The 26,916-nt window shown below is 42.6% G+C and overlaps 1 protein-coding gene across 1 annotated transcript in view; it reads left to right on the top strand.

The window, feature by feature from the left end:
• LOC311233496 (nuclear receptor coactivator 2-like) overlaps positions 1–26,916 on the top strand; it is a 158,669-nt gene that overhangs the window by 51,717 nt on the left and 80,036 nt on the right. Inside the window, exons 2-7 of the mRNA XM_084320463.1 lie at positions 964–1,071; positions 6,553–6,725; positions 8,836–8,921; positions 13,407–13,584; positions 17,322–17,504; positions 19,493–19,594. Coding sequence (XP_084176589.1) covers positions 983–1,071; positions 6,553–6,725; positions 8,836–8,921; positions 13,407–13,584; positions 17,322–17,504; positions 19,493–19,594 — 811 coding nt within the window. The 5' untranslated portion in view covers positions 964–982. The remainder of the gene's footprint in view (positions 1–963; positions 1,072–6,552; positions 6,726–8,835; positions 8,922–13,406; positions 13,585–17,321; positions 17,505–19,492; positions 19,595–26,916) is intronic.

The raw sequence follows: 26,916 nt of genomic DNA, 5'->3' as shown, positions 1-26,916 counted from the left end.
TAATGAACCAAAGGAGAATATAAATTTTTTCATCTTTGACAGTGAATAACACCATGCTAAAATGTACCAGACATGAAAAATTGCCACTGGGCTCATTCAGTACCTTCTTGAGATCACGTGTACAAAAAAATCTAAGCATGTGAATAAAGGGAAGATGATTAAACAGAAGGTTTTGTAGATACAGTACTGAATTCTGCCATGTAATTTGAAATATGATTATAGAATATCAGGCCTATAAATCACCTTATTATAGCCAAGTCACACATCAGTCGTGATTCACAAACCGTGACTGAAATCTACTGTAAGTACAGTTACTTCTTTATTATGTACATTTCTCCGCCATTTTTCATCAGATTGCAACGCCGTTTTTTGCTAGACGTTCACAGAAAGGTAGAGAAACTAACTGCGTTTTAATTCATGCCAATAACATTCAGGTTTGTGACAGATAATCCAGAAAAAGTAAAAAAAATTATCCACAAGTCACATTATTGATAGGAGCTGGCTTGAGCTGGGTAGTGTCCTTTTTTCGAAATTCCAATGCCAATCGAAAGCCCTGGGTCTACTCTCCTCAAATGACTACAAACAAAATGGCGGCACGCATTTCCTAGGGTCAATATTCGCCAGTTTCTGAATAGATTTCCAAAACTCATATTTCACTAATAACACTTTAAGAAGATTGGTAAACAAACGTGTTGCTGAAAATATACACTTTGACTGCTGTTTTGACAGGGTTAGGGTCTTTACTCTTGGCTACATTTGAAGAAAAAAACGCAACATTAATTCATACATGTAGAGATGGATTTATGGAGTGATATCATTTTGGGTCCGGTACCGGACCCACCAGGCTTAAGAGGTTAAGAGATGGTCAGTTGCATCATGTAAATACAGCCATTTTCTACGGTTGCCTCTAGTTTAACCGTACTACTGTATGTCCTCTCTGTGTGTTTGTGTTTTGCTGTGCAGGTGCTGATATTTTTGGAATATGAGTAACGGGGGAGGGGACATCCCAGAGCCCCCCAAGGGGGGAGAGTCTCTGAAGAGGAAGGACTGTCCAGAGCTCCCAGGGCCCAGGTAAATAGCCAAGACCTCATCAGAGCCTCAACACATGACTTCCCTCATGGCACAGCATCAGTGCTACCTCAATGCTGCCACAACACACAGCCTTACAGCAACCTCAATGCTGCCGCAACACACAGCCTTACAGCAACCTCAATGCTGCCGCAACACACAGCCTTACAGCAACCTCAATGCTGCCGCAACACAGCCTTACAGCAACCTCAACACACACAGTCTTACAGCAACCTCAATGCTGCTTCAACACACAGCCTTATTGCAACCTCAATATATAACATCAACACACAACTTCCACACAACTTCGGTGCAACCTCAATGCAGCCTCAACACACCGCTTCATCACAACCTCAATATAACCTCAACAGCATACAAGCTCAACGCGCAACCTAACTTCATCCTCAATATGACTTCACTGAAACATCAATGCTTTGCCAACTTCAAATAACCTCAACCACAACAACGGTACCCACAATCTGAGGTCACACTGAGGTCAGATAAAATACACACACTCAGTGGTGCAGTCGTAATATGGGAACTGGTAACACGCCACGTGCACGCGCACGTGAGCGTGGGTACGTGCATGCGCACAGAACAGATTTTTTTTTTCTTTCTTTTTTTGAAATAGAGAAGCTGAAAAAGGTAGCAGGATGTAGCCTTCAATATATAAAGAAATTATATTGTCAACAGATATGGTTGAAAAACAAACAATGTTTTAAATGTAATAGTTACAATTTCTTTAATTGAATCAACTTAAACTAGAAAAGTAAATACAAACTAAATTAACAATGTAAGTTACATTGTTAATTTAGTTTGTATTTACTTTTAGTTTAAGTTAATTCAATTAAAGAAATTGTTTTACACACAAACACAAAAGCAAACTTAAAATAATCAGACAACTTGTGTTTACTTGAAGTTTGTGTGTGCATGACTCCTAGTGCACAGCAAGGGAGGTTTGGTGATGAACCTTGTGGTGCGCTCACACCCACTTGCGCGCGCAGTTATACACACACACACGCACGCACACACACACACAAGCGCATATACGCAAGTGCAATCTTTCTATCATACACGCTCTTCTTGCTCTCTATTTGTGTGAATGTGCGCGTGCGCGAGCAATTGGAAAGCTGGCGCGCAGCACGGCAGACGCTTGATTCAATCATAAGCAGGTAGACCCCCATCACGAATTCCGAGCCACATTAGTATTCACCTCCACTGCAGTCACACAGAATGAAGGGGGAGATGTATTCAGATAGCCAACACCCAGACACCTAGTCTACCTGCGCTTTTTGTTATGTAAAACGGTGGCCGCCGGCCGGGTACTTATTCACAACGAATGGATACAGCGCATTTGTGTGCACGCGAGTACACATCCGTGCGCGATCGCGCGTACTTAGTTCTGCCTCAGTGATCTAATAGCACGACTGCACCCCTGCACACACTCACACATATTGGTTAGATCTACGGTCAGGGCCGGATTAATGACCGGGCCGTTTGGGCCGCGGCCCGTGGGCCTCTAGTGAGGCTCCTCGTCACTAGAGGCCCCAAATTATTATTTAAAATTTTTTTACTTTTATTTAAAAAAAAAATTTGAGGCCCCTCGTCACTAGAGGCATTTTGGAGGCCCCTCGTTTTTTTTTTTTTTTTTTTTTTTTTTTACTTTTTTTATAAAAAATTTTGATGCCCCTCGTCACTAGAGGCCCCAAATATATATATATATTTTTTTTTTACTTTTATTTTTAATTTTTTTTGGATGCCCCTCGTCACGAGAGGCCCCAAATTATTTTATATATTTTTTTAACTTTCATTTTTTATTTTTTTGGAGGCCCCTCGTCACTGTGCGTTGTGCGTGGCACAGCGGAACAACAACACAATCATCAAATTTGCTGATGACACAGTAGTGGTGGGCCTGATCTCTGCCAACGACGAGAGGGCCTACCTGGAAGAGGTAGAGAATCTGTCACAGTGGTGTCAGGAGAACTGCCTCTCCCTGAACGTCAGCAAAACAAAAGAGATGATTGTGGACTTCAGGAGGTCGGGGGTCAAGGACTACAGCCCCCTCAGCATCGACGGGGCACCGGTTGAGAGAGTGAACAGTTTCAAGTACCTCGGAGCCCACATATCCGAGGACTTGACATGGACCACACACATTGACAGTGTTGTGAAGAAGGCACGACAACGCCTCTACTTCCTCAGGCGCCTAAGGAAGTTCCAAGTCAGTCAGAAGATCCTTAGGAACTTCTACTCATGTACAATAGAGAGCATCCTGACTGGCAACATCACCTCCTGGTTTGGGAATAGCACTGCACAAGACCGTAGCAGACTACAAAGAGTGACACGTTCAGCCCCCACACAATTCACAATTGGAGGGGGGCTTCCCACCCTCCAGAACATTTACAACAAGCGGTGCAGGGGGAAGGCTAAGAGAATTATTAAGGACTCGAGCCACCCGAACAACTGCCTCTTTGAACTGCTGCGGTCAGGCAAGCGATACCGGAGTCTTAAGGCGAGCACAGAAAGACTCCGAAGAAGCTTCTATCCCCAGGCCATCAGGCTGCTAAACAAACAATAAACACTATGCAACAACCATCAAATGCACACAGCACACACACCCACACGCACACACTCACTTAAACCACACAAACACACTTTATATTTATTGATAAAGGATTTGCACTACAACTCGTACACCCACTGTAAATTGTACCTAAATTGCACCTCATCCCATTTCTGCCTTGCACTATATAGTATTGTATTAGTACACTGCACAGTATTGTATATTATATGGTAACTCAGTTACGTCTATTCTGCATTGAACATTGTACATATGTCTATACTGAACACTGTGACCTCATTTTTTTTACTTCTAATTTACATGCTATACTATGTTATTTTATTTCATACTTATCTTGTCTTGCACAGTCTCTGGAGCGTAACAGTAAGAAGCATTTTGTATAAAAGTATTCTGTACTTCTGTATGACAACTATTAAAGAAACTTGAACTTGAAACTTGAAACTAGAGGCCCCAAATTATTATTATAATTTTTTTAACCTGTTTTTTTTTTTAGGCCCCTCGTCACTAGAGGCCCCAAATATTTGTTTGTTTATTTATTTTTTTACTTTTATTTTTTATTTTTTTGGAGGCCCCTCGTCACTAGAGGCCCCACATTTAAATACGAAATACGGAAAAAAATATATATATAATCAGATCCTCATCCAGCATTTACTTTCACAGCATCTATAGTGACTACTAGTATCATCTCATCTCTTCTCTATCTATTTGTATTACATTTTTTGTATTGCAAATAAAAATATGATTGATTGTTTGATAATGAGGGGTGAGAGACGTTGAGTCTACGTGACACTGACGTCCAGGTCCAGGGGTCACTGTCAGGTCAGGTCAGGTGACCACTGACCGCGAGAATTGCACTTGCAAGTTGATCAAGTAGGCTAAGACTCGAGTAGTACTGTATGATCATATGAGACTCAAAAAACATGGATAAAAAAGTTAAACGGTGGGAAAGCGGAGCTGCTAAGTTAAAATCTAAACAGGAAAGGGATAGAAAGAGCGCGTTACTTCGGCAAAGCATACTGACTATCTCAACTTTTTTCACCCCATCAGGTAAGGAGGAGGATAGCCCCCTGGCTAGCACTAGTAGTAGCAGCAACGTTAAAGAGGCTGAGCCAGGCGCCGCGGGCAGAGAGGAAGAGAATGCTAACGTTATTATTATTGATGCTAGCGACAGAGAAGAGGCAGCGGCAGCCTCTAGTTCAGCCGGCCCACCACCACCAGTGGTTGCCACCTGTTCGTATACGCCCGCCGCATCTCCATAGCCCAGCCCCAACACCAACACGAATGACTCTGACTCTGAGGCAGACCGCGATGATGACAGCCCGCCGCCGGCGGTGCTTGAACATGAAAACCAGGAGGATTGGTTGGACAATGTTACGGATCCAGCTTTTTTTAGTGACATATAAAAACTCCACTGTGTATGTGTGTGGGGGGGGGGGGGCTCCACAAGAAACTGGCCCAGGGGCCTCTGAATTCTTAATCTGGCCTTGTCTACGGTATACACATTGGTCATCATAATCCCTATTCACATTAGTATTACCTGAGGACATTTGAGTCATTTGTAATAATTGTCTGTGATCTTAATCCCCTGCTAATCTGCCATGTCCGTAATGTGTATCTTACTCTTTTTATTATTGTCTATTTTAAAAACTGAATCGAACCATAAACAAGGTGGCCTGTTATCCTAATGTGAAAAACTGATTTTATATGTCTGCACTTTATGTGCTCATTTTCCTGTATTTTTTCTGTTGTGAAGCACTTTGAACTGCAGTTTCTGTATGAAAGGTGCTTGGTGCTATACAAATAAAGTTTATTATTATTATTATATATTTTTTTGATCTACTTTTTTCTCCCATTTTCTATTTTTCTCCCATCCCAATTTTCGTATCGTCCAATTCTACCCTCCCCTGTCTCGAACGCTGTTAGGCCATGCCTCCCACAAGCCGGCTGCAATGTGGACGAAGCCTTACATCACGTGTCCCCTCCGGTACTCGAGGAAGCAGCCGTCGCATCTTTTCACCTGCACAGCGCGATCTCTCAGCGGCGGGGGTCTGTGTGGGAGGGACACGCCGCCCCTGTCGCTTCCTGATTCTGCTGCGCAGGCGCACCAACCGACCTGTAGGAGTCGCTGTCCACAATGTCCGATCCCCACCCATCAGCTTTCCCACCCCTAACACTGCCAATTGTGTTAGTATGAACGACCAGCCAAGCTGATAGCAATGCGGAGAGCTGGGCTCGAACCCAGCGTCTCCTGCATTGTTGGCGAGCGCCTTGCCCACTACACCACCTAGCCGCCACAGTTTATTATTATTATTATTGTAAAAATCCCAGCGCAAATTACCTGCCATATTTCAGCAGAAACGGAGCTCATCTCATGATATTAGCCCTGACTCTGCATCTCAGTCATTTGAGGTCATCGTTTGTTTTTGGTTTAGTAGTAAAGTCCATACAGGAAGGTTTTAAAATGGATTTTTACATTAAGATTCAAATGTCTTATTGTCATTGTGCAGCACGAGTTGGCATCTAAACCAGAGTGTAAGGTAACCATGAAAGTGTAGGGGTGTAACGGTATGTGTATTCGTCAGACAGCAAGTGGACTTAACCCTTTCACTACAACACGACAGAAGGTTAACCATTTCACTACCACACGACAGACTGTTAACAGACGGTCTCTCTCCCTCCCTTCTCCTTCTCTCTCCCTCCCTCCTCCTCACTCTCCCTCCCTCCTCCTCATTCTCCCTCCCCCTCTCTCTCTCCCTCCTCCTTCTCTCTCCCCCCTTCTCTCTCCCTCCCTTTCTCTCTCCCCCCTCTCCCTCCCTCTCCTTCTCTCTCCCTCCCCCCTCTCTCTCTCTCCCTCCTCCTCTCTCTCCCCCCTCTCCCTCCCCCCTCTCTCTCCCTTCTCCCTGCAGTCCTAAGAGGAGAGTCGAGAGGCGGAACAGAGAGCAGGAGAACAGGTACATCGAGGAGCTCGCCGAGCTGATCTTCGCCAACATCAACGACATCGACAACCTCAACGTGAAGCCGGACAAATGTGCCGTCCTAAAGGAGACCGTGGAACAGATCAGAGGGATCAAGGAGCAGGGTGAGTCTAACCCCTGACCCTAACCCTAACCCTAACCCATCCTGAAGGAGACCGTGGAGCAGATCAGACACAGGGTTTGCACAAGGTCCTTGAAGTGCTTAAAGTGCTTGATTTTTTAAGGGGGGGGGAAGTCAAGGCCTGGAATTCCTTGAAAACAGCAAAAAATATTAACAAGGTGCTTAAAAAGTCATTGAAATTCAAATCAACCATTCACATTGAAAGTTTTGTTCTTACATGATACAATAGTTTTGAATCAAGAAATATAAATGTTTTATCTAAAGTGAAACTAATTGTCGGAAATTGGTTTTAAACCATAAATATTGGATCCGATTTTAAAACGGCATTTAAAAGTGAATTGTATCCTTTTAAAGGGGAACTATCTTATAAATGGCATTTTCCAGTGTTCAGCATTGTTTTCTAGCAATCTGGGTTTGTATAAATTTTGAAGTGGAAAAATTCTGCTTTAGAGTTCTGATTAGAAATACAAAACAATTAATTTTGGGGGGAAAAAACCTTACAGATGTGTTCCATAGACTTACAGGAAGTGTGTTTTGATCCACTTTTTCTCCCCATTTTAAAATGTTTCTCCCATCCCAATTTCGTATATCAAATTCTTCCCTCCCCTGTCTTGAACGTTGCTAGACTATGCCTCCCACAGGTCGGTTGTAGTGAGGAGAGAAGCCTTGCATCACGTGTCCCCTCCGGTACACGCGGAGGCAGCCTGTCGCATCTTTTCACCTCAGCAGCTCGAACTCTCAGTGGCGAGGTGTAACGCGTGGGAGGCTCACGCTGCCCCCGTCACTTCCTGCTTCCGTCGCACCCTCTAACACTTGCCAATTGTGTTAGTATGAACGACCGGCCAGCCGGTAGCAACGCAGAGAGCTGGGCTCGAACCCAGCGTCACCTGCGTTAGAGGCGAGCGCCTTGCCCACTGCGCCAATCAGCCGCCTCACTGGAATTGTGTAAAATTGCCCAAATAGTGAAAGAAATAGTAAGTTCCCTTAAATGCCCTTTTAAAATTAAAAATAGTGCTTAGGAAAGTACTTGAAAGACCTTGAATTTAATTTTGCAATGTCTGTGGGAACCCTGGATCAAGGAGCAGGGTTCCAACCCCCATAATGGCAGGAAAATGAGACGGAGGAAGTGAATAAATAACATTCAAATCAAATCAAATGTATTTGTATATTAGCCCGAGATCACATGGAATTGTCCTCCATGGGCTTTTTACAAGAAGAAACATCACAATAGATCCAGAACAAAAAACAACATAAAATCCATATATGCAACACTCCCAGACTTTCCCTAATGAAGATGAGGAACGACTCAGTAAAAACCTAGCAATAGGAAAAAAAGCACCACAGGCGGCGTGGAGGAGAGAAACCTCAGATTCTTCAAATTCTTCCCTTACTCAACATCCACTGTTGCAAGTGCCATTTGAGCAACTGCTCCAGTGGAGTGCATGCATATGAAAAGAGAGATAGAGAGAGATCCAATCCCACCCTGTTTGGACAGCTGTGCAGCCTACCAGCTCTATAGAAAACAAGACATTGATTTAGTACAGTACATGAAATACATGGGTTGTGTAGATCACATAGAACCATACTGCTGTTGTTAGATAAAAAATATGTTCTACAGTAGTATGTTTGGAAAATAAGAGAGGTGAGCTTGATACCTGTGTGTAAATCTGTCCAACGGAGGCCACTGTCTGTCAACTGCCCAACGTGCCTCTTTCTTTGCATTGTCAGTGCAGAGATATTTTGCACCATAAAGGGATTCATTGTGCTTGGTTACCTCTGCATTTGTGGAAAAGAGTTTGATCTGCCTTTTGGCCTGCTTATTATGTGATTGCTGGCTGAATGGGAGTGGGTGATAATGAAATAATTCACTAGTTTTTTATTAGAATATTACCCATTTGCCTCATCTGTATTATACCTCATCCCATGAGTCAATTTATGTTCCAAGAAGAAGGGACCATAGCCCATCGATTATTATCGATGAGTGATGCTCCGTCAAATTACGTTCTAGAAAATAGGGGGGGGGGGGGGGGGGGGTGACTTGGCTGCTTGAAAGTCTTTGAATATCATCTAGTAATTGATTTCTTTGTCCACAGCGGATGCAGAGGTGCAGAAGGCGGACGTCTCTTCCTCCGGGCAGAGTGTCATTGATAAAGACGCCCTGGGCCCCATGATGCTTGAGGTATGGTTGTTATGGCTCTCAGATACAGTACAGATTATGGATGCACCATATATCGGTGACCGTATCGGCCGGTATCTGTGATTATGTGATTTATATCATATTGGCAAACATATGTTACGCGGCACGCGTAATGTTAACAGAATCACTTTCCATCACAGACCTAATATCTAGTTTTGCTTACATAATTATATATTTCACATTAGACACGTTTGTAGTTTGTAGTAATATGCATATAAACTGCCTCACTATGCGACAGCGTGACTGTGTCATCTATCAAGCGCATTGGCACATGGTGGTCAGGTGGATGGTGTGTGTGGCAGAGTGGTGGTCATTTGAATTTTGAAACACAATGTCGAGAGAACGAGATAGATGGAGGAAATTTTCCTCAGGGAATGAACAAAGAAAAAAAGCAAAGAAAAAAAAGAAGTGTTCAAGACCTCGCTGAGAGGTTCATTTGATAAATTCATCAGCAGTGAAGATGAGGAGGAGGGGCGAGGCCGCCGCGACCCCTCAGGAGGAAGATGCAATTTATAGCAGCAGCAGCCAGCCCAAGTTGACGGTCATGACGACCAGTGAAGAGGAGGATGAGGAGCGCGAGGCCCCTATTCAGGAGGAAGGTGCTATTCATAGCAGCAGCAGAGCGGAGAGTGACATGGTGTCAGATGCCATGTATGATGATGTCGGTAATTGGCCAGTGAATCTGAATAGAGATGTGATCATTAGAAGAGGTCCCCAAAAGTCTAAACCAGGATTTTGTTATCCGAAAAACAAAGAAAATAAAAGATGTGTATGTGGGCCGACGTGTATGCTACATGAGGGTAATAATTATTTGTATTTGTATAAAATACAAATAATTATTACCCTCATGTCATCATCACATACCGCAATATACTGAGCACACATTAGGAACAAATAGGGCTGGGCGATATGGCCAAAAACGTTATCGCGATAAAATTATAAAATTATTTTCATATAACTCGATATCGATAATTATCGTCGATATAATGTCTGTCAAGTTTAATTAACTTCTTATGCTGCTGCGAATGTCTCGAGTCGAGTTGATGTCGTCATCAGTCCGCGCACGTTAGCAGTTAGCCGACAAGCGGAGTATCTCATGACAATGTACTAAATATCACCTAAAATACTCTCTTCCGCCGCAATACATTACAACGACGTCCACTGTATACCCCACACTACTATAAACGTCGCCTCAGAATTCACGCCACACACATACTCGGCACGTAAATATATAAAATAGCGCCGTGCAAGCTAATTATCATAGCCAGCCTGTTGTTTCTAAGCGGAGTATCTCATGACAATGTACTAAATATCACCTAAAATACTCTCTTCCGCCGCAATACATTGCAACGACGTCCACTGTATACCCCACACTACTATAAACGTGGCCTCAGAATTCACGCCACACACCAACTCGGCACGTAAATATATAAAATAGCGCCGTGCAAGCTAAATAGCCTAGCCAGCCTTGTTGTTGAGTCCTACCTCCGGGTCTCCTTCCGGGTCTTCTTCCGCTGTCGGCCATCTCCTCCCTGATTGGTTGTTAGTGCGTGTGCTCATATCCAAGCTTGGAAAATCGATATATCGAAACTTTGCGACCACGTTTCATGTTTATTTCGAGGAAATAATTTATCGCGATAGTTATCGTTATCGTTTTATCGCCCAGCCCTAGGAACAAACACATAATTCAAATGTAACGTTAGCGCCCACCACATCAAGTACAAACAATGTTGATAATGAGTTATAAATAATGTATAACTAATTTGTAAATGTTATACAAACTTTATAGTTATAAATGATTTAATAATCATTTACGAATGTATATAAATGGTTTGTTCACTGTGTGGAAGAGACTGGGATCATTCTTTTGTGCTAGGCAACATCAGGCTTGACTTAAAACATTACTTTCCTGCATTATTCTATAGTTAATTATCTACAAATACCTTATAAAGGTCTTATAACTGAGTGTTATTATAAAGTGTTACCAAATCTTGAATCTTGATTACTATCTTGACTATTTTCCTTTATCCTATAACAGGGGTCGCCAATTAGGTTTTGCCGCGGGCCAGATTTTCCCCAAGCCCTTGCTTCGCGGGCCAGGATCAAAAACAATGGCTAATTTAATATACTGATATTGAAAAAAGACAAACGTTTTTCTCTGGTCTGCATCCCCCCAACAACCGTGTGCACTGCGCCGCACTGCACTGCACCCACTCTGCAATCCGCCAAACAAAGTTCTCACTCATCCATTCATTCATGAACAGCTCTCAGCTGTTGCAGATCACCGCGGCGCCGGTGTTCTGCGCGCAGGAGTGCTGGCAGCAGAATTCGAGGAAGAGTAGAATTTTGCAGAACACCGGCGGGTGATGAACAGATCAGAATGCATGAAAACACGACTCACCATACCTTCTTGTTTGTTGTTAAGTCCTCCAAAATCCCTGCTAATGTTTGAAACATGTCATATCCACTCGCCGCCCTCCAATTCCAGATTGGCGTTGAATGCAGCTACTTTATCTGCCAACTTGCCTCGTTGTTGTTGTTGTTGTTGCCACATATTATGCAGAGAGGACGTCGGCTCGGCACGCAAGAATCACCGACCTGTTACGATAAACCCGTATTTTAAGTATGGCTCCTGTTTATTAAAAGAAGCGTTATATTTCCCCGTTGCAAAGAATCTATCCAAAGATGTTTGTTTTGTTTTCTTCAACTCGCTCGCGAGTCGCATCTCGAACGCGGAAGTGAAAGTGTGTTAGGGAAAGACACAGGGCCCGGTGGGACTATTCCATTGGTTCTCCCAGTCCACCTGACCATTTCTAGCATTTCAATTGGCTATAGTGACAGACATGCTTTTGATGACTGCCGGTAGATAGATACAGCTTCACAATAAAAGACACCTTGGCGTCCCGAGTGAATATTTCCCGTGCGTCAAATAAATATCATATTCTCAAAATAATCTGACGGGCCAGAAATTATTGCTGGCGGGCCAATGTTGGCCCGCGGGCCGCCTATTGCCGATCCCTGTCCTATAAGATCTCACAATACAGAGATCTCTCTCTCTCTCTCATCGTCACATCATAATAACAAAGCCATAACGGCTGCTCTCAGACTGGAAGATGTTAAGTGTAATAGCAATGATTTTTGGGTAAAGTAGTCTCCATGCATAGTTAAGAGAGGAGGGAGGGAGAGAGAGGGGGAGATAAAAGGAGAAGGAGGGAGAGAGAGGGGGGAGAGAGAAGGGGAAGGAGAGCGAGGGGGGAGATAGAAGGAGAAGGAGGGAGGGAGAGAGAGGGGGGAGAGAGAGGGGGAGATAGTGTTTCCCCTATATGCATTCAGCAGTGGCCACGATATATATAACAAATTGTTCTAAATAAATAATAATGATAATAATAAATAATTTGAAGTTTGGATTTTTTTTTTTTTTTTACAACTGAGGTAGGTAGATAAAAAAATGTAGACTAAAGTACAGAAAAAAGGTACAGTTGGGTCCCGGTATCGATTCACAGGCACCGGTATCGGTTCAAATGTGAACGGTACCCAACCCTAGTTTGTGTGTGTGTGGTCAACCTCCTCCCTTTTCTAACCAGGATTTTCAGCAAGGTATTTTTATTAATTTTTTTTTATATATATTTATTTATTTATTTTTATTTTTTAACTCATGCACGGGTCCTGTGCTCTGTCACCACGCTATGTATAAACCCATCTTACTAGACACAATGTTGGCTATGTGTTTTCTTGGAGGCAGACAGAAACACAGACTGTCTGCCACAGTATCTGTTGAATGTGTCAGGCAGTCTTTTTATTAACTTGCATTTGGTTTGATTGTCTTTGGGGGAGGATTAGGTTAATTAATTACACCTGAACATTAAGTAGTGTATTGTACTCTAGCAGTCTACACTTCAACAACATCATCCATGTAGACATTGTAGAGGGAATATGGTGAGGGGCCCACAATTCTGAACTCTTTAAAGAACAAATATATTACAGTTAATATCTTATTATAACTACTACTTTATTAATAACTGTATTTGTTATGCTCAAAACACTCAGGATAGGACTTATTATCAGCCAATATGGGAAACATCAGATATCCGTATCGGCCTCAACAAACCAAATCGGAGCATTCCTTGTGTCCAAATGAAAAACCACATTGACCTAACACCTTTCCTCTTCTTTTCTCCTCCCCTCCTCTCCTCCTCTATTCTCCTCTTCCCACTCATCCTCTCTCCTCCTCCTCTCCTCACTCCTCCTCTCTTCCTCTCCTCACTACCCCTCCTCTCCTTTCTTCCACTCCTCTCTTCTCCTCCTCGCTTCATCTCCTCCTCACTACCCCTCCTCTCTTTTCTTCCATTTCTCTCTTCTGCTCCTCTCCTCACTACTACTCCTCCTCTCCTCTATTCTCCTCTCCTTTCTTTTCCTCTCCTCCTTTCCTCTATCCTCATCCATCACCCTCCCCCTCCTCTTGCATAGGCCCTGGATGGTTTCTTCTTCGTGGTGAACATGGAGGGCAACATGGTGTTTGTATCGGAGAACGTGAGTCAGTATCTGTGCTACAACCAGGAGGATCTGATCAACACCAGCGTCTACAGTGTCCTGCATGTTGGAGATCATGCTGAGTTCATCAAGAACCTTCTGCCCAAGAGTCTGGGTGAGAAGCTGCATTATATACAATATATATACAGGGTGAGAAGCTGCATTATATACAATATATATACAGGGTGAGAAGCTGCATTATATACAATATATATACAGGGTGAGAAGCTGCATTATATACAATATATATACAGGGTGAGAAGCTGCATTATATACAATATATATACAGGGTGAGAAGCTGCATTATATACAATATACAGATTGAGAAGCTGCATTACACAATATATATACAGTATAAGAGCCTGTGTGAGAACCTGCATTATATACAATATATATACAGTGTGGGAACCTGCATTCATATACAATATATATACTGTGTGAGAACCTGCATTATATACAATATATATACAGTGTGAGAACCTGCATTATATACAGTACACAGGTTTCGTTTTAAAAAGTGGTTGTTTTTGCCACTGAAACAGAAATCTAGCAGAAACTGAAGTTTGGTTCTGAAATCCCTTGAGTGTGTGCTTACCTTGAGATGCAGCTGGATTTGCGAGGTGTGTGTGTGTGTGTGTGTGTGTGTGTGTGTGTGTGTGTGTGTGTGTGTGTGTGTGTGTGTGTGTGTGTGTGTGTGTGTGTGTGTGTGTGTGTGTGTGTGTGTGTGTGTGTGTGTGTGTGTGTGTGTGTGTGTGTGTGTGTGTGTGTGTGTGTGTGTGTGTGTGTGTGTGTGTGTGAGAACTAGGAAAACAAACGAGAGCGGCTGGGTGGCGCAGCGGATATTGCGCTCGTCACCAACGCAAGAGACACCGGGTTTGATTCCGGCTGTCGGCGTTGCCTCCGGCTTGGGCCAGTCGTCATACTAACTCAATTGGCAGAGTTAGCGGGTGGAAGTCGATGGGTGGTAATCTGGACGTTGTGGACAGCGACTCCTACAGGTCGGTTGGGGACGCCTGCACAGCAGAGACAGGTAATGGCGGGGGTAGTGTGAGCCTCCCACACGTTACACCTCGCCAATGAGAGTCCGCGCTGGCAGGTGAAAAGATGTGACAGGCTGCCTCCTCGTGTATCAGAGGGGACACGTGATGCAAGGCTTCTATCCTCCCTACAACCGGCCAGTGGGAGGCATATGCGAGCAACGTTCAAGACGGGAGGGGAGAATTGGCACAGCGGGTAATTGGGATGGGAGAAAAATTTAAAAAGGAGAAAAACGTGGATCAAAAAACGAAAACAAACAAGGACTGGATTAACATTTGTTGCGTTGGTATACAGCTACCTTTACGTTATCTAAAAGATAAAAACAATGGTTAGTGTTTGTACGTTTCCAAATTGTGTCAACAACATATTGCCTACTTATTTTTTTATTTTTTGTATTGATCTTTTTTCGTTTTTCTCCCATCCCAATGTTAGTCGTTATGCCAATTCCCAATCCCCTTCCTGGTCGTTGCGCACCTACCCCCTACAGTCGGTCTGGGAGAGTGGAGGCTATCACATGCTTCCTCCGACACATGTGTAGCCAATCAACCGCTTCTTTTCACCTGGCAGCGCGGACTCTCACTGGGAGAGTGTAACGTGTGGAAGGATCACACTACCTCACCCAGATTCTTCCCTTGCTGTGCAGGCGCCCCGACCGAACTGTAGGAGTCGCTGTTTACAACGACCAGGACCCACCCTCACCGGCTTCCCACCCACTGACACTGCCAATTGTGTCAGCACGGACGGTCGACAAGCCGGAGGTACCGCTGCGTCTATACTTTCCGTAGCCGCATTTCTGGCAGACGCTCTCTGATTGGCCGACGTCAGTTTCTACACTGGTTAAGCTTAGGCAATCTTCGAAGGTTGGTTAAAGTTAGGCAAGTTCTTTTGACGGTTAAGCTTAGGCACTCTTTCGAAGTTGGTTAAGGTTAGAGTTTGTCTTAGAGCATGGCGATAGAACGCCAGGTAGTTTGCAGGCTGTTTGACGTGGAAATGGGCAAAGACACAGCTCGTCACGCTATTGGGCGCACATGTCGCATGACCAGAAACGTCTGCCAGAAATGCGGCTACGGAAAGTATAGACGCGGTACTGCTGGCAGTTGGATTCGATCCCGCTGTCTCTGCGGTGGTAGACAGACGCTTAGTCCGCTGCGCTTCCCCCCCGCCCATATTGCCTACTTCTTATAGTTTATATATATAAGAGCCTGGGTGAGAGAACCTGCATTTATATACAGTATACTGTATATATAAGAGCCTGGGTTTGAACCTGCATTTAATAGCGATGGAGCGGTTTGTGTAAAAAATCTGAACCGTTCGGTTCGACCGCCACGATTAGGGGCACCTAGATACCGCATACTGTGGTCGAAACCTTTGTTGTAGACTTATACATCACTCCTGGGTTTACTTTGGTACTGTGTGGAACCCTTTGATGTAGTCTAATACATCACTCCTGGGTTTACTTTGGTACTGAACCCTTTGCTGTGGACTAATAGATCACTCCTGGGTTTACTTTGGTACTGTGGGTGTGTATGGATTTGGAATATTTTTGTTTGTATAACTGGCCTTTGACTATTTGCATTTACTATCATACAACACTAAGAATAAGGAATACTAAGTTTAGTTAACATTAGTAATTCATGCCTGCTGCATTTAAATCCAAAACCGAGCGGGACCTTTTAGTTTGTCCAGGCAAGGTGGTGAGTGCAGCTGTTTCAGTCAATTTGTCTGGGAAGTGGCTAGTAGGCTACTGGTAACGTTAAGTGGACAAGACAAGCTATATTGCATAATATTCTCCAGCATAGTTTAAATTAGGGATGCACCGATCCGACTTTTTCAGTCCCGGCCGATACCGTTACCTGGGCTTTGGGTATCGGCCGATACGGAGTACCGATCCGATACCCATTGTTCAATTAATAAATTGTATGCCTCACTGTGTGGAAGAGACTGGGATCATTCTTTTGTGCTAGGCAACATCAGGCTTGACTTAAAACATTACTTTCCTAACTTAGTGAAACAAAATGTTAACAAATTAATTAACATATACTGTACATGTACTGAATTGTTATTTATTATTAAAATGAAATAACAAAAAAAAATATATATATATATTAAAAAATATATATGCTTTTTTTTCATCCCTAGTTTAAATCTGCTGTTTGGGTGCAATACAGATTTACTTTTGTCTACGATAGAGATGGATTAAACAGTGACTGAGTTTGAGAATTGTGCACCAAGAGGTGTATGCAAGCATCAATACATTTAACATTATAAAGGGCTCAGGTGATGACAGACTGAGTTATAAAGGGCTCAGGTGATGACAGACTGTTAGGAGTTATAAAGGGCTATTTTTTATAATCTTATCTGCAAGGACTACCATAGCGTGGAGTGGAGAGATAACACATAATACATATAATAACTCATGGAGATATACTAAAAAGCTATTTGTCATTTTTGGCCGGTAAAAATAATATCTCTCTGGCTGGTAGTTTTTTTTTTTTAATCTAAAGCCAACATGTTGGGGCACCGGTGGTGCAGCACGTAAGTGCGCTTGCACTATAATCGCAGGGTCCGGGGTTCGAATCCGGCCCGGGGACCTATGCTGCATGTCCTCCGCAAATCTTCTCCCAACTTTCCTCTGCCTGTCCTATCCTATATAAAAAGCTGTAAAAATGTAAAAAAAATATATATTACAAATCTAAAGCCAACATGTTAATTTTGTTCCCTGTTTTTCAGCATTTAGCTACAGGCATAGATACATTTGATGTAATGATAAACAATGTCATAGTAACATGGCTACCCCCCCCCCCCCCCCCCCAGTCAACCGAGGACCACGGAGCAGCGAGCGGGCCAGTAGGAACAGCCACACCTTCAACTGTCGGATGCTGGTCAACCCCCACGACGATGGCGAGGGCCCCCAGGTGGAGCCTCCACAGCAGAAGTATGAGACCATGCAGTGTTTCGCCGCGTCAGAGCCCAAATCCATCAAGGAGGAAGGGGAGGGTAAGGGGGGCTGAGGCAGTGTACCCATGTTTACTCTGTGTATCGTCTATCTGTGTTATCGTATCGTGGGATTTTTATATGTTGAACCGTGTTATACAATTTTGCTGTCTTAATTCAAATCAAATGTATTTGTATAGCCCGGAATTGCATGAAATTGCCCCCATGGGCTTTACAAGTCAAGAAGAAACATCACAATAGATCCAGAACAAAAAACACAATAAAATCCATTATGCAACACTCCCAGACTTTCCCCAATGAAGATAAGGAACGACTCACTAAAACCTAGCAATAGCAAAAGCACCACAGGCGGCATGGAGGAGAGAAACCTCAGATGAGCTGTTCAAAGGGGGATCCCCCAACTGGATGTCGGTGATATTATAGTGTTGCTATTGATGATAGATGGATGGAGGATAGAACAGGCGAATAATTGGTATGTATGTATATATACATGTAATGAAACACATATACATACATACATACATACATACATACATACATACATACATACATACATACATACATACATACATACATACATACATGGTAGCAATAGTAGCATTTAAAAATTAAAATAAAAAGAGCGGGCATGGTTAGATGCCGGTCAACTGAGGATAGAGCAGTTGACCGGCATCTAACCATGCATGCTCTTTTTATTTGGAGCAGAGCAGATCCATAGAGCAGATCCATCGCGCCTGTGGTAGTCTAGGTTTGAGGTAGAATAGCCGCTGCAGTCGATGCTGTTTGCCACATCAAGGATGGCGCAGGGAAGATCGCACCAACTTGACAGGCCCAATGGGGGCAGGACCAGGGCTGGCTGTATACCTGTATATCAACCAGTGTTAATTTTGTCAGCTATTTTTTATTTTAGTTTTAGTCATGTGTCAAATGCTCTTTTTCGTTTATCATATTTAGTCACCTTTATCTATTTTTCGTTTAGTCAAGTTTTAGTCAACTACAGGTCTGAGCATTTTAGTCTGTCTTTTTTGTTTGGTCTCGATTTTGTCTTTGTCTAGTCTCGCCACTCAGTTACAGCCTCATAAGTTGGCGTGAGCTTTTTCTAAACAAAAATAAGCTAACGTTAGTGCTAGCTGGTTAGACTTATGTAAACTATTTATTGTTTTCTATGTTATTATTGATGCTGATGTTATTAGTTATTTGATGCGCTTCAATGTAACCGGCAGAACCGTTCGTCTTGGCCGACAAGGGAAAATGAAACCCGAGACCTGGGGCCGTCCCACAGAGAAAGATACAAGGGTAGAAAGGGTGCTCGATACCGCGTCTAGCACGATGCAGCCGGTATTGCACTTTTACATTGGCATGAGGATTCCCCATGTTAACCCTGAGTCAGTGGGCCTGTAATGAATAGAAATATCGAATAAAAGAAATAACGGTCAGTTCAACGATTGGCGGCCAATAACAAGTATAATTGCCGTTGGCAGTGAATGAGTTAACGTGACGTCTCGCCTCGTTGTTGTCAGGGGGAAAAGCGTTGTTGACGACCATATTTAGTCATCATTTTCGTTGACTAAATTAACAATCTAAATTCAAATACTCTTTCTTAGGGATGTTCGATATTGGCTTTTTTACCTATACCGATATTGTCCAACTCTTAATTTCCGATACCGATATCAACCGATACTGATATATGCAGGGTTTCCCTGCTCAAAAAACTGAATAATTTCAGGTAATTAACATTACATATCTCTTGTCGTGGAATTAACACATCATTATGCATACTTTTGACAATAAATAAAATCTGAATTTGTTCTTACTTGCTTGCCTGGGTAAATAAAGGTTAAATAAATATAAACAAATAAAAATATCATCCCTACTCTTTCTATATCAATTCCATCTATGGACAGTAAAATATTGTTATCCTTTTTTTTGCACTTAAAGTTTCAGTTCAAGTCCATTGTGGTGTTGTTGTACCGAGCCAGAATTTACATCTGGGAGGGATTTCTAAGCCACATACTCTCTCCATCATGTAGACTTCCAGTCCTGTCTGATATGTGTGGCGCGGAGGATCCCCACCAAAGAGAGGCCCATGCCGCCCACCTATGAAAGCTTCATCACACGACAAGACCTCCAAGGTAAGGGGTCCACATGGTGGATATTAATTAGGGACAATATATTGAAGTTTAACTCAACGCAATTGTTACAACCAAGCATATATGACTTGCCCTAAGGCCTCAACAGTCACAGGAAATATGGCTAGTTTTCCCAGTAGGCCTTGGTTGTAAAATGGTGGATAACAAGAAGTCGGACACGTTTTACCAAAAATAACAATATTTATTTAACAACTACTCTAAAGAGCTGGGTGCTCCAGCCTCCATGGTTTAGGATACAACAAAAGCAATAGTTTACAAGCAGCAAAAAAGGACAAGAGCAAATGGTCCAAAAATGGTGAGAGCACAGGTGAGAGCACACACACACAGCAGTGACGAGCTCCTGGTCTGCTTAATAGGGCGTGGAGCCTCGTCACCACACCTGTGTTCAATAGACCTAACGCTAAGCCACGCCCCCTTTGAAAACTCGGACAAACAAAGTCGACCGTGAATGACTGTTGACAATGGCCGCGGGGGGAGCTCAAGTTCAATTGTCAGATTTACCACAGCAGGTATTAGACCTGTTTTTTAAGGATAACACAAATATTTCATCTAGAAGCAGACAGAGAGGGTTACAATATGCAGTGGAAAAGTACGTTCATGAGATACACATTTACCTTAGACCTCCATGGTGATGCAAGCATTAGCTATAGATAACGTTAGCTAGCTAGCTACTCTCAAGCATTACTTACAGTTGACTTGATCGAAGATTACAAGAACTATGACGATAATCCATGATTACTACTATTGCTGATACATTTTAGTTTAGGCTAGTGGTCCAACGCAGTATACAAGCTCTCTCACTCACCCGGTATACTGAGTGGGTGGGGCAGGGCTAAAGTCAGGCAGACATTGGATTTGCATATGTCAAAGCCACTGTGTAGGCCAGTAGCTAGACCCTACAGCTGTGTCATTTATGTAACGTTTAATAGTGACAGGCAGGCTACATTAAAGTAGGTTGCACCAGGTAGTCCCACTGCACTGGGGAGCTATATTCAAGTAGCAGCTAGTATGAGCAGTGTTCTCAAACAGTAGCCCATTTCTTTTCTCCCCTTCTCATTTCTGTTGAAACCATAGGGCACCAGGGTACTGTGCACACATCATTGGGCTCATGTACAGTTAGACATTTCTCGTGCCCAAAATGAAGATACTGCCTCCTGTACAAGTCGGCCACAGCAGTGGCATAAACCCAGAGGGAAGAAGGTAGCAGGCCAGCCTATAACCTCTGCAGTGGTGGCAAAAGCCAAACTGGACCGCAAACTGAGACCAGTGATCCCCATCTACACTCTTAACAGGTAGTTTCAAAGCACAATAAAACAGATACATTTGGTAATAAAGGCAAAATTGTGCTCATTCAGTTTATTGAAAAAAAATCTTTGCACAGTCATGCAGTTTGATGTGAAAGAATAATAGCCTAGGCACAACATCCGATACATTTCTACAGTGAATAGTTAATACTATGCATAACACAGTTAACTGTAACATGTATCTTTCTGCCTTTAGGAAAGAGTCAGGAATCAGTGAGGAAATATATAAGACACTGAGAGGAATGGGAGGCACACCTATAAGATACATCGTTAACTCTGTACAGTCTAATATTGCCATCTTTGTAGGAAATTCCTCTCTGTACTTTCCTGGCATTTGTGCCATTATTATGTCTCTATGAGGCCATGCGGGTAGTTCCCCTAGAACTGTGAACATGTAGTCCACCCATGCGTTGAACAAAGTACCAACACTTCATTCATCAATCATAAATCTAAATGCCAAATCTTTTAAATCATGATTTTGTCTCAGAACAAGCAAGAGCTGCACACGCAGGGGCATTGTGTTAATTTTCCAATCACTTTTGCTATATGTCAATGGGACTGAAGTTTGCTGTGCCGTTCAATTGCTAGGTATACTAAACACAGTACATAGATTATTGAATTGATCATAAGTGAATCCAGTGGCATATTTGAAATAGGCTGGTACACGGCTGTGCTGCAAGACCTCTGGTGTTAATCTATTTGGTACTTGATTATGTCTCAGAACAGTATTTATACTCGTCAGTGATTCGATTTGTGCTTGTTGATTTCTCAATCGTTCATCTCGCTCCTCTTGTCCACCTTCTTCCATTGGGGGAGGCTGCTCCACAGGCCGGCAGAAGTGCTTTGAGGGGAAAAGACAGTTAGCAAACGTTAAGTTAGCTAAAAACACCAGCTAACTAGCAAGGACGAAAAGTCAGACAGCAAATGAATGACAGCAAAGTTGATGTTGATAACACTGTAGCTAGCTAGCTAGGATAACACCAGCTAGCTAGCTGGCTAGCTAGTTGGCAGCTAACGTTAGCTAACTAATAGTTCGGTCTACGTTTATAATACATGCCGTCAAATATTATGTCTTTATGAATTGACCTTACCTTTGAGCAAACATAAGTGTCCTTGGAAATGGTCTTCACATGCAGTTGTGTATATGGTCGACGACACAGCAGAATCCACCGCTTGCATTTGCAGAGTTTTCTTTTGGGCTTCGTAAAAGGTACAAAATATACTCCTCCATCCAGTCTTTGAGGGTACCTGGTGTCTGAATTACAGGTACCCCACGCACAATGTTTCACCATCAGATATTAGCTAGATAATAAACATAGAAACTGAACTCTTCACAGTGGTTTCGATCACAGACGTTTGGTTTGATGCGCCCCACAAATGGCTTTTCTGGTGGTGTCCGAGTTTTCTGCCAACGGGGATTTTCGCTGCGATATGATTGGACAAATTCTATTTGGGGCGTGGTTTTGCAATAGGTCTATTACATGAAAGCAACCATGTTAATTACAAGAAAGAACAGTGTGTCAATCACAACTCACCACTTAGTGACACCACACTCAAACCACAATGTGAATGTATCACCAAAAGACAGTAAGTATACCCTCCACCATGTGAAAGTACACATAACAGCAATACAAAAACATAAGTATGGGTGGGGCAGAAAAATGGATGGCGATATCAGCTGCATTATGTGGATCATCACCACAAACAATCATCAAAACCAGGAACCCTTTACAGGAGATCCCGGGCGAGCCCCCATTTTATGTTACAACCCCAGTATGTCTAGGGGAAGGGGTGATTAACATAAAAGATGATTGTGTTGTAATTTGTGATAAATGAACCAAATGATAAATAAAGCAATGCCCACAACAAGTTTAGGTGAAAGAAAGTAATATATTGTGCCTTTTATATATACAAACAAAACAGACTAATAGACAATGACAATGGTGGATTTGATACACACAACCAAGGGGAAAGGGGGGGGGGAGAAGGGAAAAAGAGCTTGAATGATGCCAAAGGAATAAACTAAGTAAAACAAAACACAACTAACTCGGTAAGGAATATCTTGTCTACCTATACACAAACACAAAGGTCAAATAAAACCTACTGCTCACTACCTACACTACCTAACCAAACATATGTCCAAAACATACAATGAGTGGCATCACTCCTGACCTAGTGTGTCTAGACCAGTGGTTCTCAAACTGTGGTACGCGTACCACTAGTGGTACTTGGTGGTACTGCTGGTGGTACTTGAAAACATTTCCAAAAAAGCAAAAAAAAAAAAATGTGCAGTCAGGCCACTGAACTTAAAAGCAGGCCAGGCCAGTGTTTCTGGTTGCGGCGGCGCGATAGTTAGATAATCTAAGTGGGGAACAACCAGGAGATCACTGTGACAGAGAGTAATGCAGTCTAAACAGTCATAAATCTTTAATTCAACTTCAGCCCTGATCATAACCATTTATTTTTCGATTTTTTTGTAATTGCTGCTAATCATTGACACATGCCTAGCCTGTAATAATCCCCCCCAGAAAAATTTACTTTGCATTTGATATATTGAAAATATTTAACTTTTTGTGTGTTTTTTTTAACAATAATTTGTGATGCCATCACACAAACTGGCATTTAAAGGGTAAACATTCAAAAATGTAGTGTGTGTGTGTGTGTGTGTGTGTGTGTGTGTGTGTGTGTGTGTGTGTGTGTGTGTGTGTGTGTGTGTGTGTGTGTGTGTGTGTGTGTGTGTGTGTGTGTGTGTGTGTGTGTGTGTGTGTGTGTGTGTGTGTGAATGACGGACAATTGCTTGCTGTGTGAGAGAGAGAGAGAGAATTAAGTACATTTGCTGAAATACAGTTGTTCTTAATTTTCTCACTTACTATGTGAGAATGTTAGTTATTATGTTCTCAATGCCCCTTGCATTGTATGAGTTGTGTGGAAGCGTTTGCTAGTTCTAGTGCTATCCCTTTGTACATTGTGGCTGTGTCTGACCAAAGTTAACAATAAATAATGGTATTAGGAATACATTTGCCTCCTGTGTGAACTGTGCATAGCTGAATAGACTGTATTTTAACGCCGGTCATATGGTGGTACTTGGAGAGCCAGCTACGTTCTCAGGTGGTACTTGGTGTAAAAAGTTTGAGAACCACTGGTCTAGACAATACTATCACTACGTGTAGCACCAAATGTGTTGAGCCCCTTACCTGCTCCAATTCCCAACCCACACATACACTTGTACCAAGTTGGCTAAATATATCAGTCAAACATTTAACCAAAGAAGGGGGGGAAACAGGAAGTGCTACATGGGTTTTAAAACAAGAGGTTTGGTTTCCAATTAGTGTCCTGATGAAGGACAGGAACCTGGATCAGAGAATAGCAAGTGGAGGGAGTGGGTGAGAGAGAGAGAGAGAGAGAGAAGGGGGGCGGGGGCACAAAAGTACAAACAACATACAACAGCCACATGCTGGAACATAACACCAGGGGTGTAAAAACTACGCAGAAATTATACTTAAAGGAAAACTCCAACATTTTGGGAAATTAGCTTATTTAACATCTTCCCTGGAGTTAGACAAGAAGATGCATACTTTTTTTGTCTCTCTGCATGCATTAGGCTTAGGGAACGCCCGCACCGTTAGCGTAGCTTAGCTTCATCACTGGAAGTGGGTCAGACCTTTACCCTGAAGTTCCCTACAGTCACGAAATACACTCCAAATACAACTCCAAAACGTTCCTGTAAACATGTTGTGACCGCTGTGTATTTACCACATGGAGAAATTAAAAATAATTGAATTCGACATTTACGTTTTCTAAGCAAATAAAATAGCCCCTTAAAACTTACCACAGTCATGGTATCCATAAACTTCAATCGGTTCGGATCCTTTGAATGAAATGAAAATGTAAACAAACACTGGCCTCACGTTAGAAAGTAGCACTGGTGACGTGAAATCACTGAGCCCAGAGAGGAGTGGTTCGGCAAAAAATAGTTCCGAGTATATTTGTTTAGAAAACGTAAATGTCGAATTCAATAATTTTTTATTTCTCCACGTGGTAAATAAACAGGTCACAACATGTTTACAGGAACGTTTTGGAGTGTATTTCGTGACTGTAGGGGACTGTAGGGAACTTCAGGGTAAAGGTCTGACCCACTTCCAGTGATGAAGCTAAGCTACGCTAACGGTGCAGGCGTTCCCTAAGCCTAATGCATGCAGAGAGACAAAAAAGGTATGTATCTTCTTGTCTAACTCCAGGGAAGATGTTAAATAAGCAAATTTTCCCAAAATGTTGGAGTTTTCCTTTAAGTGAAAGTATTGGTACCGTCTCAAAATCATACTAAAAGTCAGAGCATCTGGGGCGCCCCAGTGGCGAACCACATAGCGCGCTCAGCCGCAACACGGGCGACCCGGGTTCGATTCCCGAATCCGTCGTTATTTCCCGAATGTCTTCCCCCCACTCTGTCTCCCATTTCTCCTCTGTCTCTCCCTACTGGACTACCCAGTAGTAATAAAGCGATAAAACGCCAAAAAATACATCTTAAAAAAAAAAAAAAGTCAGAGCATCTGGCTAAAAACACACTTGAGTAAAAGTAAAAAAGTTTCTACTTTTAAATGTACTTAATAAAAAGTAAAAGTAAAAACTTTTTTTTATTCCGGCGCAATGAAATGTTCCGTTTCGTCCTCTTCATCACTCGTACTATCGTTTGTGACCATCTTCTGTAGCTTGAAACTATGACTGTCTATTCTTCTGATGGCAGGTGTTTAATCAAAGATCCCCGCTTTCTAGTCTTGCACAGGGACCAATCAGCATTTCATATGGGCGGGTTAATAACGTTAACATTATTTCGGCCAGAGAAACAAATATACTAATTAAAATTGTTGGACCTGCGAGATTTGTACTTTGTAGGTCTGCATTTTAAATGTAAGGAGTAAAAAGTGTGTTTTTTTTCTCTGAAATGTAATTGAGTAAAAGTACAAGTATACAAACCCCTTTTCCACTGCATGGTACCTACTCGACTACTCTACTCTACTCTACTCTACTCGCTTTATGATGCGCATGCGCTGTGATCACACCAGGCAGCCAACGCCGGAAATAATGCAGTTTTGAGCAGTTTATAAAAATATTTAAAATGTTTATTAGCAACTCAGAGCTTTCAAACCATCCCGTATCTCTGTCCGAAACCCTCGTGCAACTGTGAGTACCTTTGTAATGTCTCTGTGATAATTGTATAACGAACGGTTCGGCCAGAACCAGTCCTTCAGGGTAAATCTAGGTTGGTTTCCTATTGAGGAGCAAGTGACTGTGGATTCACTCGGTGCATCACAGTCACGAAAGGGGCTATGAGCTTGGCAAGCCAGAGTAAAACAGTTTTCAATCAATCAATAACAACATTAACCAGACTCTCATTGTGTCTATTCTACAAGCTTTAACTTTACCTAGCCTCTCGTGTCTATCTGCTAACGTTAGCATTAGGGTAACTAACGTTACCACTCACGTCCCTAACCCCAACAACAAGCGTAACTAATCATCGATCTTTTTGTCAGACTAAACTCTCCGCTCGGTGGCAAATTGTGTTGATGTCGGTTTTGTTTCATCAATAAATGAGGCAGAATACACAGTGACTGTATCCTTTTTTATTGCACTTGTTTCGTGCTGCAAACATACATATGACATTCTACGCGAGCCATTCAAGATGGCGGCTTTCTGTTTTCGTTCAGACTCTCCAAACAGTGACGCGTCTCTCTTCTGACCAATCAGTGGTCTGCAGTTTTTCACGTGACTTTTGTGGTACCAGTTCTACTCGCTTGGCACGCGCTAAGAACCTCGACAGAGCAGGGACTAAAAAAGTACCCAGAAAGTACCCAAAAAGTACCTGGTACCAGGTACTTTGGTAATGGAAAACCGAAAATGCCGAGTAGAGTAGAGTCGAGTAGGTACCATGCAGTGGAAAAGGGGCATAATACTCGAGTAAAGTACAAATCCCCCAAAACAGTACTTAAGTATTGTAACGAAGTA

This window comes from Notolepis coatsorum (genome assembly GCF_963971535.1).
Source record: "Notolepis coatsorum genome assembly, chromosome: 8".
Classification (NCBI taxonomy): domain Eukaryota; kingdom Metazoa; phylum Chordata; class Actinopteri; order Aulopiformes; family Paralepididae; genus Notolepis; species Notolepis coatsorum.
Note: the sequence above shows the minus strand (reverse complement) of the source record. Positions and strands in the feature narration are given on the sequence as shown.